The 13,661-nt window shown below is 37.4% G+C and overlaps 2 protein-coding genes across 4 annotated transcripts; one reads left to right on the top strand and one right to left on the bottom strand.

Annotated features, from left to right (window-relative positions):
- The first annotated feature begins 297 nt into the window (after window positions 1-297).
- On the top strand, window positions 298-2,679 carry LOC146137137 (troponin C, skeletal muscle-like). The gene is made up of 5 exons (XM_083394317.1): window positions 298-346; window positions 957-1,100; window positions 1,650-1,764; window positions 1,914-2,056; window positions 2,645-2,679. Exons 1-5 carry the CDS (start codon window positions 298-300, stop codon window positions 2,677-2,679), a joined length of 486 nt encoding a protein of 161 aa, XP_083250443.1.
- Window positions 2,680-3,493: 814 nt separating this feature from the next.
- LOC146137136 (copine-3-like) lies at window positions 3,494-13,474 on the bottom strand. 3 transcript variants are annotated; one of them, XM_083394313.1, is made up of 16 exons: window positions 13,340-13,474; window positions 12,552-12,715; window positions 12,146-12,325; window positions 11,668-11,745; window positions 11,091-11,162; window positions 10,681-10,757; window positions 10,184-10,280; window positions 9,738-9,824; window positions 9,206-9,292; window positions 8,877-8,936; window positions 8,409-8,542; window positions 6,941-7,044; window positions 6,527-6,666; window positions 5,566-5,696; window positions 5,217-5,334; window positions 3,494-4,646 (listed from the first exon to the last, which is right to left on the bottom strand). In XM_083394313.1, exons 2-16 carry the CDS (start codon window positions 12,705-12,707, stop codon window positions 4,539-4,541), a joined length of 1,629 nt encoding a protein of 542 aa, XP_083250439.1. In that variant the 5' UTR covers window positions 12,708-12,715; window positions 13,340-13,474; the 3' UTR covers window positions 3,494-4,538. The 3 variants fall into 3 exon arrangements, with proteins under 3 accessions (XP_083250439.1, XP_083250441.1, XP_083250440.1); XM_083394315.1 differs by having other exon boundaries at window positions 5,229-5,334; XM_083394314.1 differs by having other exon boundaries at window positions 12,849-13,470.
- Between the last annotated feature and the right edge of the window lie 187 nt (window positions 13,475-13,661).

Raw genomic sequence — 13,661 nt, 5'->3', positions numbered from 1 at the left:
AATTTGAAACACTGCTTTGGTTCCTTAAAACTCTGTTTAAGTATAGTGTGAAGCTGCGCATATTTCGCCGGTATACTGCTTTAGTTTGCAACAATAGTTTCTAATGTCGAATCCGCGCCATATATTTATTGCTCTTTAGGTTGGACTTTAAAAATTTTCTCTTCAAATGTTTTTTCGTTTGATTTATCTTTATTATAATAATGCAAGTGATGTTACTTTTGTGGTGACAAATAATCCTTATTGCGTCATACAGCGTTCCTTTGTTTAACGTGACGTCATTGCATTGTTTTACAGTCGATGACAGTGGAAGACGCGAGAGCTTCTTTGACCAAAGAACAAATATCCGGTAAGTTACGTCATAATAGATTTACAAAGGCGAAATATTTGATGCCAAAGTAAGAATTCGTGTATTTTTGAAAAAAGTTTGAGGGCAGAATAAAAAGTTCAATGCTTTGGTGAGGAAATGGACGTTCTGGCAGATTCATAATTTAGAAGTCGCCTTCAATATTTTTTCTAACATTTTTTTGACACGTTTTGTAAATATGGAACGAATAATGCCCTGTGTGATATCTTCTTTTTCTGCGTTTGCCTTTCAATAAAGCAGTGTTTTTTTTTCTGGTTGCAGAAAAACTAATGTTGCCCAAATTTACTTTATAAAATTAAATAAAATCTGCAATAAGGTCAAACTAAGCCAAGGATGCCGACAGTCACGGTTGAGAATCGCTGCACTATTGTCAGCTTGTTTAGGTTTAAGCCAGAATTCAAGTGCTCTGTGCGACGACAAATTGTATTAACATCTTGAAAGGTTTTCGCATAACCCTGTTGATCAAAGTAGGAAAGTTTGTGCGGAAGCCTGCCAAGATTTTAATACAATTTGTCCTCAAACAATTCCACCTGATTACCATGTTTGGAGTTAATTACAAGAGCTAACATTAATTTCACTTTGCTTGATGTAGAGTTCAAGCAAGCTTTCGACATCTTCGACGAGGATGGAGGCGGCGACATCAGTACGAGTGAACTTGGACGCGTCATGAAGATGTTGGGGCAAACCCCAAACCGAGAAGAACTGGCAAAGATTGTGGAAGAAGTCGACGTCGACGGTACGCTCATCCGATGTAGTTTGATACTAACGAAATAGATTTTTACGAAATATAAAATAGTATAAAATAATAATTTTTCATCTTTTAGGAAAATATGCTGTTGCCAATTTAGGAAACCTGTTTTTTTTTTAAAGAAATTTAGCTTTTTTGATATTTTTGACTTATATAGTTGCGTCGTTCACACTTGTTTTTAATAATATGGCTGCGGACTCGGGACTTGAGTAAGTCCACTTAAAACTACTTGAGTCCCGAGTCCGACGTGCGCATGCGTAGTAGGCTACCGAAACCGATAAGGGCGCAAACTGAAGATTGTAAAGATGAAATAATGAAATAGCAAATGATGGATATTTTCCAACTTTGTATTTTGGGTGGATGAGTTCTATACACCCCTATAAGTAAATTGCTGAACATCCACGGTATTTTAGTTGGTTAAAGGGCGGATTACCGGCTGTAGAGTCAGGCTGGACTCTGGTTTACCGACCCCGCATCCCTGCTTAAACGTTTACTTATGCCTCATAATTACCTCGTTGTTGATGCTTGATGTTGCAGGAAGCGGCACAATTGACTTTGATGAATTCCTCATCATGATGGTGATGCAGATAGCAGAAGAAGGAAAGTCCGCGGATGAAGAGGAACTAAAGGACTTGTTCCGCCTCATGGACAAGTGAGTACGAAAGTTGTGTGGAATTTTCAAACAAATGACTTAAATTCTTCCAAGAGCTGCTAAATTGATAACACTAACATAAAAGTATGGTAGCAAGTTTGACCCGCTGGTACGAGTGACGTCACAGATGATAATTGTGACGTACGCAGGGATGACGACAACTACATCGACTGGGACGAGCTGCGCGAAGCGCTCATGGGATGCACGGCCGACCCTCCTGTCGAGAATTGGGAAATCGATGAACTCTTCAAGGAAGCCGACAAGAACGGTGATGGCGTCATCGATATCGAGGGTATGACGTAATACCGTGACGTAATACAGCGTCACTAGGGATGTCCGACCAGAACTTATACCCGATGCCAATGGTTGTAAAGGTAGTTGTTCGATACTGGGGTCGTATCGGTGCCCACCCGGCCTTGAAAGGTCATTTTATGTTTTTTCCGAAATAGTCGATTAACAACTGAAGTTGACCAAACTTATTAACACTAAATCAAACTTGGGCATTTAAACCTGGAAAATTACCTTTGGGCGTTTCAATTTCATCTAATTTACTAGTTTGAGCATAATAATGACGTCATTCAGTATCAGATATTGGGATAAAATGTCGGAAATCCTTTGTTGTGACGTAGAAGTTTTGAAAGGTAGAGAGGTTTAATAATAAAGTAAAGCACGCTTAAAGTGTAATGTACACGTCATCTATTACACGTGACGTAATACTTTGAGTGACTTGACGCAATAAGGTTAATGATGACGTAAGAATTCTTCAATCTATAAATTGCTTTTAATCAGGATTTTTTTTTGGTGAGCGTGTAGTTGTTTATGATTGTTATGTAAGATCTGTGACGTAATATTTAATGACGTAACGATTATGTTTGTACAGAATGGCAAATATGGATGGAAGGTGTTTCCGCATAAACATTAAGGATTCAAAAAGAAGACAACATTTTTAGAAATCTCAAAATTACAACAACAACTAACAAGAAGATTCAAGGAAATTGTTTTTATATTTTCGTCGAAAGATCTTTACTTTGAACAATTTAACAACGTAAAGAAAGTGACAAAGTTCTGTAAATTCATGAAATTGATTCTGTAATTGTTTCTATTTAATTGTGGTACCATTAACCCCCTTTAATGTTGTCTTATACTTGTTCGTGGATAATGTCTCCTGTAATAAACTTTCGTGTGAAGCATGTTTTTTCCTCTCGCCTATTTAGTGCAAATAAATCATCTCTCTTTCTAAGCACGACTCAAAATTAGAAAAGTGGAGACTCTAAATCGGGATTCAACAAAAATCTCTCGACTAAACTGATAATGTTTTACTTATTTTCTGCTTTCAGTTGGTTCTAGTTATAATGAATGTTGGGAATCCAATCATAAAACCAAGATTGGAATTAAGCACAGTTCTGAATAACACCTAAATTTCAACCTTAACCAATTTTTAACCTCGCCCATTACCCACCACTAACCACAATAAGGGCCAAAAATCCGGTGCTAAAATAACTAGGGTGCCCAGACACCGTCACCAAAACGACCAACGCCAGACTGACGACCCTCGATCGTCCCATACCCTCTATTTAAGTTTCGTTCTTATTCAGACGATTTTGATCTTATGCTGAACTGGATATTACTGCGTATTTGGCTTTATTATGTCGTTGGTCTTATTACTAGAGGTTTATAGATTTCAAGATATAGGTGCCTTGTAGGTCTCAAGCGGTTACGTCAGGGCTACAGGTAGCATACATTTATTCTCAACGTTAAAACGACGAGGTTACGAGGATTAAACGTCAATGAAGCGGAACATGTTAATACGTTTACCGGAACAAAAATAGTGCATTCGGTGTATAAGGTAACTACAGGGCATTCATCATTCACCAAATAATAGCACATTATAGACGCGATATTCCCGCAAACATCTCAGTTGTTTACAATTGCACAGTTGGTTGGAGATAAACACTGCAAGCGTGAAAACTCAGGACCGGGTTCGAATCCCGGTTGAGGAAAGGTGTGGTGGATTAAGCACCTGATGACGTGTGTTTGGGGGGTTGTGTGTTGGGGGGGCATGACATCAGTACGTCGGAGCAGGGGGGCAACCGCATGAATTGCACAACTTTTCGGGAGAGCCAAAAGCGACAAAAGACTATGGCAAAATATACAAAGTGTTATATGTGATGGTTGACATTCTAGGAAGCAAACTGCACTTTTTGGAGGTGGTTTTGAAAATTGCAAGCCAACATAAAATGTGCGGCCCCAGTCTCTCATCCCTGCTTTGCAGTAAACACAAAATTACAGCAACTCGCTGCGCAAAAGCAATCCGGCAAATGAGTGAAGCACAGCATTTACCAGCCCTAGTTTGGATTTCTACTGACTGCGACAAATTACTTGTTTAAAAGTTGCCAAAAAAACGCGCCACATCTCCATGAACGGTCGCCACAAAGCTTTAGGAAAAAATAAATGCATTGAAAGACTTCTCAAAAATTTATAGGTGTTTAAAATCCTAAAACAAAACAGAATAACTGTTGTGATCAACACAATAACAAATAGTTGGAAATTGTGTTTTACTACTTTATAAGCAGGACGTCAAATAAATTCAAAGATCTTTTTTAATATGCAAATCTATTTAAATACTTTGTAGCAACCTTTCCATGGCAACACGAAATCAAATCAAAACAACTGCATACAAATGCTTTGAAACGCAACAAACGTTGAATTGTGACGTCAAGGCGGGGTTGGATCTGGTTCCACGTGTTTGCGGGTGCGGGGAAGTCCTTGGACCCCTACTGTGGGGCCTGGTTGGCCGGGGTAATCCCCCTAACCTTGTAGTACCCGGTGACCTGTCCTGGAACCTCGGCCAAGACCGCTTTGGCCAGCGCATACCCACTCGCCTGCAAATAAATAAGCATTGTGTCAACGTTCCAACAACACAATAGGCATTATCGACGTCATAATGGTCGGTTGTGCGTGTATTTGTTGGTAAATTTGGCGGGGAAATCGTCTGAAGGTTGAGAAGATAAGTGTGAAATTACGTTTGTGATGTATAATAATCCGTTAGATATAAGTCGAGTTAATTAACCCATAAAGCAATTACCGTGCTTCGGGGGTAAGGCGCACCACCAATGCACAAACCGAAACCTCACATTTTAAATTACTTTAACTACTATGTTTCTAATTATAGATGGTACAAACGATATTTGCACGTATTTCATTTGATGCAATATCACCACCGGAACTTGTGCGCCACCACGTGGTACATGTTTACTCACATTTTAACCGAATGAGGCGCCAATGAGCTAAGCAACAAAATGCTGCGATCATAAACAGATATATACTTAAAACAATAACTATCCCTGTAAAATTATAAATTGTTTAAGTTGTTTATTTTATAATTTTCGGTCGTTGTCATGGAACATGTTTGACTTTTTTTCATATTTTACCCCACAGTGCCAGAATATTACCTCAGAACCAACCTTCTTAAACTTCCTGAAAGGAACAAATTGCACGATATCCCTGGCCGCTGGTTGTCCACTAGGTGTCCTCAGCACGCCGTCGTCGCCATCCAACATTTCCATCGAACTGAAAATAAAACAATAGCATAAAAAGTTAACGTGAAAGAAAACCAATTAATTATTGTTTTTCGACATCTTTAAAATTCTTATTTTTAAACAATTAATCAAACTTTAGAAGAATTAACTTTCATTCTTTTCCACATTTATCCGACGTTTTTAACACTTTTCGGTTAGAACAGTTGCCTAGCCTACTAAAAAGATAAAAAGATATTCATTTCGTCTTATTAAGGGTATTCACCTGAAGTCCGCCTCCCCTACCCCCACAATAATGATGGACATTGGTAGGAAAGACGCGGCAACCACAGCGTTCCTTGTCTCGTTCATGTCAGTGATCACTCCATCGGTGAGCAGCAGGAGCACAAAGTAGCTCTGGGAACAAAGTAGGCCTTTACTTGTCGCTACAAACGCTAACACAGTAGCAACGCAGTCTGTTAACCCTTAACAAACAATGGTGTAAGACAAAGTAGCTCTGTTAGTGTTAGGGGATCTGTTATACAGGACAAAACAGTGCTGTAAACAATTCATTTTGAAAATACTCAGTCAAGTTAAGTCCTACTTATAATTAGAGCAAGTATTGAAATTGGTAAGCTCGTCCGGTTTATGAGAAATAACTTAACTAAAGGATGAAACATGCGGCAAGCAAATTGTTTTATGTGCAAAACTTTAGATAAATAACCTAATTTTAAAAATGCTTAATAAAAACACTTCAAGTCCTTTATTCAGGCATAAGTCAAGTCATTTTACCGACTTGAGTCAGTTCATTTAAAAGCAACGACTTAGCCATCACGGCACAGGTATACAATGCATTGGACATATTCCAAAAACATTATAGCTTCGCGCATATTGCACAATTCTCCAAAAGTGTGCCGCGAAACTTTTAAAAACCTAGAAAATAAACCAAGCGTTCTACAAATAGTATGTAAATGTACATTATCTCTTAACAGCTGATAAAACAGTAACATTACGGTATTTATGTGTTGTCTTGTCGTGGGGTAGGTTCGATTGTCAAGTCATAATATCATTGTGTTGTGCCGCGAAACCACAGCTAGTTTATTGTCACGTGGAAAGCTGTTTAAGAGATATATAGAATATCTTTTATGGTTCATCTCAGTTGGCAAAGTTGTTTCTGGGGAACCAACATTGACTTGCACAAATGTGCAGCATGTGGAGGGAGATGGAATTGTTTAAAGGCGGCTCACCCCGGGGTTCGTTTTATCTTGTTGTTGAGCTTGTGATGCGAACCTGGCCACGTGGTTGATGATGGGTGAGATGTTGGTTGGACCCCACAACTTTATCTGGGGGAGGCACATCTTGTACGCCTCAACTATCCCGTTGATACCTGCGTAAACAACGTAAATATGCTGTTTAAGCGACAATATGTGGTGAAGCACAATGCTAAGGAATAAGTGTTCCCCCATGAAGCTCAATCAACTGGACGAAATAATATTTGTAGGTTTTGTTGCAAAATTGTATTTCTCACATACTAGAGTTAATTGCAGAACGTCCAACCTGCGCAGTAGGGGTTCTGCGCATGCGCGCACTAACCTGCGCAGTAGGGGTTCTGCGCATACGCACTAACCTGCGCAGTAGGGGTTCTACGCATGCGCACTAACCTGCGCAGTAGGGGTTCTGCGGCTGAAAGTTGAGCGCGAATTCGTGCGAGATTTCTTGAGATGGAAGTTTCGCTCCGAATCCAAATGCAGGGAAAAGTTTGTCGCTGAAATGAAAATACTTTAGTATTATAAAAAAGTTGAATTACTGGCAGCAATCCTGGTTAATATTCAACAAACATTAAAGTGAAAATGATTATGCTTTATTTACTTTCGCGATGCTTTTAATGTCAATTCAACTACCAAACAGCAAACAGTGCGCGTAAGTTTCTCTTCCATACACTGTTGCTTACCTGTCATAATCCTGTACAACTGCCCCTACAGCCATAAGTGCTTGTAGGTACTCGTTGCTTACCTGTCATAATCCTGTACAACTGCCCCTACAGCCATAAGTGCTTGTAGGTACTCGTTGCTTACCTGTCATAATCCTGTACAACTGCCCCTACAGCCATAAGTGCTTGTAGGTACTCGTTGCTTACCTGTCATAATCCTGTACAACTGCCCCCACAGCCATAAGTGCTTGTAGGTACTCGTTGCACACCTGTCATAATCCTGTACAACTGCCCCCACAGCCATAAGTGCTTGTAGGTACTCGTTGCACACCTGTCATAATCCTGTACAACTGCCCCCACAGCCATAAGTGCTTGTAGGTAATCGTTGCACACCTGTCATAATCCTGTACAACTGCCCCCACAGCCATAAGTGCTTGTAGTTACTCGTTACTTACCTGTCATAATCCTGTACAACTGCCCCTACAGCCATAAGTGCTTGTAGGTAATCGTTGCACACCTGTCATAATCCTGTACAACTGCCCCCACAGCCATAAGTGCTTGTAGTTACTCGTTACTTACCTGTCATAATCCTGTACAACTGCCCCTACAGCCATAAGTGTTTGTAGGTACTCGTTGCACACCTTTCATAATCCTGTACAACTGCCCCCACAGCCATAAGTGCTTGTAGTTACTCGTTGCTTACCTGTCATAATCCTGTACAACTGCCCCTACAGCCATAAGTGCTTGTAGGTACTCGTTGCTTACCTGTCATAATCATGTACAACTGCCCCTACAGCCATAAGTGCTTGTAGGTACTCGTTGCTTACCTGTCATAATCCTGTACAACTGCCCCTACAGCCATAAGTGCTTGTAGGTACTCGTTGCTTACCTGTCATAATCCTGTACAACTGCCCCTACAGCCATAAGTGCTTGTAGGTACTCGTCGCTTACCTGTCATAATCCTGTACAACTGCCCCCACAGCCATAAGTGCTTGTAGGTACTCGTTGCTCACCTGTCATAATCCTGTACAACTGCCCCTACAGCCATAAGTGCTTGTAGGTACTCGTTGCTTACCTGTCATAATCCTGTACAACTGCCCCTACAACCATAAGTGCTTGTAGGTACTCGTTGCTTACCTGTCATAATCCTGTACAACTGCCCCTACAGCCATAAGTGCTTGTAGGTACTCGTTGCTTACCTGTCATAATCCTGTACAACTGCCCCCACAGCCATAAGTGCTTGTAGGTACTCGTTGGGTGCCCTGGGGTCCATAAAGTGGAGTGAATCGGGGGATCGTGGGTCGCCATTTGAACCAGTAAAGTCGATTCCAACCTGCGACAAATAACCGATAGTTTGTGTTTACTCCGACATCCGGTATTATCGGCAAAAAAATTAGCTGCCCGACACTAAATGACTTCCTAACTATATGAGCAAATATATAAGCAAAACTTCATTACTACACTATATGAGCAAATTAAAATACGCAAAGGTAGTTTTTCTGGATTGTTTGATAAAAAATGCTTTAGCTGGGAAATTTTACTTTTTGCAAATATGCTTTAATGTGATCTTTCACAGAAAACAATTGTTCCAAAACCTGTTTTACTTATTTAAGGTTGTGCAAAGTGAATTGTGGAATAAGCAGGAGTTTTATTTTTATCTTACTCACCGTAAAGTTGATTTGCAAACCCCCGAAAATGTAATCAAGGAAGGTGTAATGTTTTTCCACCTTTAGAAAAAGATTAAACATTAGCACTCAGGCTGCTATTTATAACCTCATATTCCCCTGTATATGGTAAATAAAAATCGTAAATATTTACAAAGAGGATTGACCATTTCTGTGACACAATAACCATCAAAAATGGGTTTATTAAAACAATAGGCACTTTGAAAACAAATCTGCATCAAACACTTTAAACACTGGAGTCGAATATATATATTTTTTAGTAATTTAGATATATTTTAATAATTTTAACATTATAGAAAACATGTTTTTACCTTGCAAGCCATGAAGCTTATGATGCCAGAGTTCTGGTATTTTGATTTCTTGGCTTTCTTCTTTGGGTTAATGCAGGGAAAATCTTTCTGCAAAATAAAACTTAACTTATAACATCTGGCTCTACATTTATCCGTATATATATAACAACTTTGGGAGGGTTTAATATGCCCTAAATACATACAACAGCCACTAAACACAAGCTATACTCTCACATGAAGGTAGTATTTGGCCTTGATTGATGCTAAACCAGTTTGATAATTTAGTAATTATTATAAAATAAATTGTATTTATAAAATTCAATATAATTGCATTTTACGGCATGATTAGTAATGCAATGTGGTATAAAACAATGGAATCTATAAATAAAACAAAGATTGTAGTTAGAGTTAAAATCACAACATACACATTTTCTTTCTGTTACATTTTACTTTATTTTTTTGATAATATGGTAAAACAAAAGTAACTTTATTACTAACAAATCTTTTAACGTGCCTTAGGTTTTTGTTGCAATTTACTCACACATGAACCTACCTGTGAGTCTTTTATTTCCTTCAGTGTCGTGATGAACTCACCGATGAGATCGTGACTTCCGTCGCTGTCCCAATCGTTGCACACAAACTAAACAGAGGAAAACAGGTATTATAAAAATTGTTTCTTAAAATTTAAAGAGATATATTTCGCTGAAAACACAGAAAAAGTCAGTTAAAAAATACTTTTAGGATAATGTCAAAAACTTGTTTTAACCATAATAAGAACATCAAAGCTCATACAAAAGTATCAATGTTGAAAATGACAAAAGGGTTAAACGTTCGAATTGCTTCTACTTCTGTATGCGCTTTGATATTCTTACTACGTCCAACTACAACATCCAACCAATATGCTTGGTAAAAAGTGTTTAAATGCAATACTTTAAATGCAATACGAGGAATATAATGTTGACCACTAATGTAGTACAATGCAGGCAAACCAGTTTCTACCTTAATCTCTCTGTCCATATCTCCAGCACATAAAGCTTGCAGTGGAACTGTGCAAGGTTTCCAAACCGGGTTCAGGTTATTCTTGATTACCTCAGATCTGCAACATAACACAGGTTAATTAAAATCAGGGCTGTGTATTGTTTCATGGATATTTGCTAACTTAGTATTTCCAACCTATTTATCTAGAAAGTGTTTCTTAAATCTTTGTAGATATTTGATTTAGTTGGTCACCGACTGCAGCAGTTTGCATGGTTGGATTTATTGTGTTGTTCGTACAGATTTTGAAAAATCCACTCATAAAGTGTTTGTATATATATAAAGCACTGTTGTGTTAATTTCAACTAAAACTAGGGGCAATATTGCCATTTTTAATTCCCAAATGTGAGGTAATAGTTAGCTGCTATATTTGTCTTTAAAACTAATTAAAATGGGCATTTTTATCTGGAATAGTTCTTCTGTCAGTATTAAAACAGTCTAATATTTAGTTTTTGTTAAACCTGTGCGCCAGCGTCCAAGAACCATCTTCGTTTTTTCTCCAAATCTCAATGAATGGATCCGACTTGCCCATGAAATCCTGTCACAAATATCACGTTACGAAACTCTGTGTTAGCGCAACATGTTGTGTGGTAAATACAACGTTATGTTACACAAGAATCTGCTTCAGAAATTTTAATCTACATTCTACACATTCCAATTTGTTTCTACAGTTGCGAAAACATTAACAACAACACTCCCTAGCCTTAACACCAATCATAGTCACTAGAAAATTACTGAACCGAGAATACTGGAAAGCCCTAGCCAAATGTAAAATAAAGATAGTAATTGACATATTATTCTTGCATTTCGAAATATTTTTTGGCTACAAATTAAAAAAAAAAAAACCAACAACTTTGGGTTGGGAGAAAACCTTTTTGTCGAGTTTTGTTGCTTTGAGTGAAATTATTGCAACCCTGTTGTCCTTGACCTCTTCGGCAATGACCTTGAAAAATTAAAAATTCATGCTTAAATATATCTATGCAGTAAATAGAATTGATATATAAATGTGGACAAAATGTGTTTGTTATTAATCCCAGCCAGGTAAAATAACAAAAGTTGATGAAAAGAAAGAAAAGATTAAACATAAATGTTAAAATCTACAGGGAATTATTCTGAAGTGGGTTTACTAATAAAGGTTTTTTCTCCTTCAGCCAAAACAAAAGGACTTCATAAATTATTTATGTTAAATTGTTTCTGGTTTATTTATTGGACAAAAAAGAGTATTTTAGGAAGACTATGCACAGATCTGTAATATAGCTTATTAAGATGATGTCGATTTAATAAACCTTTTTGGCTTTGACATTTATTAGGAATAATTTGGCCAAAACAGTAGGTATCACCATCAGATTAAATAAGCATTGAATATTCCTAGTAATGATGATATGGATTAGAAAAGAGAAACACTTATTTTTCCATATTTAATAGCTCTGTGTAGTAAAGCAACTTACTTTGATGCCTCCTTTGCCGGCTGCACGTTTCTCATCTTTGTGAAACAACTTTGATGAAAAGGTTTTGCTCGAAACAACCTGTTGGAAAGAAGTTTTATTATTCAAGTAAAAAAACATATTAGTTTTTATAAGAAACTTAAAACCAGGCAGGCATTGCAAGCGGCGTGATGTGAAGTCAACATTTATTAAAGGGAGCTCCTATACCTTTACTTTGTTTGTATATTTATGGTTTACCAAGCTAAATTCAATCTTGTTTTTCCAATATCTCATTTCTTTATATGAATCTCAATCTGCCAACATTTTTGCGATCACCAATCAAGATTTTTATTGAAGCCATTATATACCCAATTTGACAAGAATAAATTGCCTTTAAAGTTTGAGTAACATCTGTTCAATTACTAAGTAGGTTTCCGGCCCTAGAACCACAATACACTAACAACTCCCAACACTGAATGTTTATCATACAACAGAATCAAACCTGTGCCAGTGTGCATGTGACCTGACCCAAGAAATCATCGTCGTCCAAACGTGTTGATGAGTTGTCGATGTCGTAGATGCCAAACCGAATGTTCTGAACCTCTTCAAAGAAATATTGCATCTCAATCTTGGTCGAGAAGTTTGGGTTGAGGCTATTCTTGATTCTTTCAGTTCTCCCAATCTGTAAAAATACAAAAGTTCTTGTAAAATTACATTATTTTTGTTAAAGGAAACATGGTAAATAATTTACAGACGCAAATCAACTCTTGGTTTAACTAATATTTAAAATCAAGTACTTTCCCAAGTGTTCTTATAACCCCTATCATAACCCAAATAATGTGCGTTGTGGTAGGATTCTAGACCAGCGCCCAATTATTTTATTTTTTTTATTTTAATGCCCTTTTTACCTCGGTCCATGCTTTTGATCTTGGATCTTGCAACAACAGAACACAGAGAGGGTCAGACTTTGACGATATGTCACGGTCCAGCAGGTTTGTGCAGGAAATACTGAGTTCGACTTTACTCGCAGGAGCAGCGCCACCGCCTGGATATTGGCCAGCCATCTTATAACCTTCCAACAAGAAAAAATGCAATTGTATTTATGTGGAGTTGTTAAAATCGTGACACCCTGGAAAACCAAAACCAATCTGCAATTCTGTGGCAGATTCACACCTGAAATTTTTCAAAGTAATTTTTGTGCATACCTGAATGATAAATTGCACAACTTAGCTTTCCATCCAAACTTTTGTGGAATTCTGAAGCTCAGATGTGCAAACAACCTTGCCTGTATAACTGACAATTTTGGTACACCAAAGATCTGAGCAAAGAGTGTCATAATATGGAGAAATAATATGACTAATATCTATCAATGCCTGTAGTAGTTTTCAATAAGTTTAAAAACCCTTTGTACAAATTTAGTAATTTTGTATTTCTCATAAAAATTATTAATTTGCGAATTGATATCCATTCTTTAAATTGTGTTTGAAAAGGTTGAAAAATGGAGCACTTTAAACTACTAACAAACATGGCAAGAGTAAAATATACATATTTAAAAGTTCGATTTACAAATAATGGTGCAAATAATGTATTCGAATCACTTAGCAATGACAGCTAAACCAGGCTTAACTAAACAAATAACATTTCACAAACTGAACCAACCATTTCGGCACCAAATTCAGAAAGAAAATCAATTTACCTTTTACACGATATAGAATTACTTAGTATTTGGAGGGATATTTGATTGCGTCGCAAATAACCGATGTTAATATTCAAAAACAAGACTCTGATGCAAATCTGAAGTAAACAAACAAACACTCCCTTCTGGAGTGGAATTGAGCAGTTAAGCGGAACACAAACTTTTTTATGAATAAATCTGTTAACAAAATAAATTTAAATGCACGAACTCAATTCACTTAATTTATTTCGTGTTGAATTAAATGAAAATATGTTTGCGCTATTTAGATTATTTTTGTTAGATGTACATTTTTATGAATATTTGCTGCTGAAACCTAGCCGTC

Source organism: Ascidiella aspersa, chromosome 7, assembly GCF_963924565.1.
Source record: "Ascidiella aspersa chromosome 7, kaAscAspe10.2, whole genome shotgun sequence".
Classification (NCBI taxonomy): Eukaryota; Metazoa; Chordata; class Ascidiacea; order Phlebobranchia; family Ascidiidae; genus Ascidiella; species Ascidiella aspersa.
This window is presented reverse-complemented; position numbering and strand designations above follow the sequence as displayed.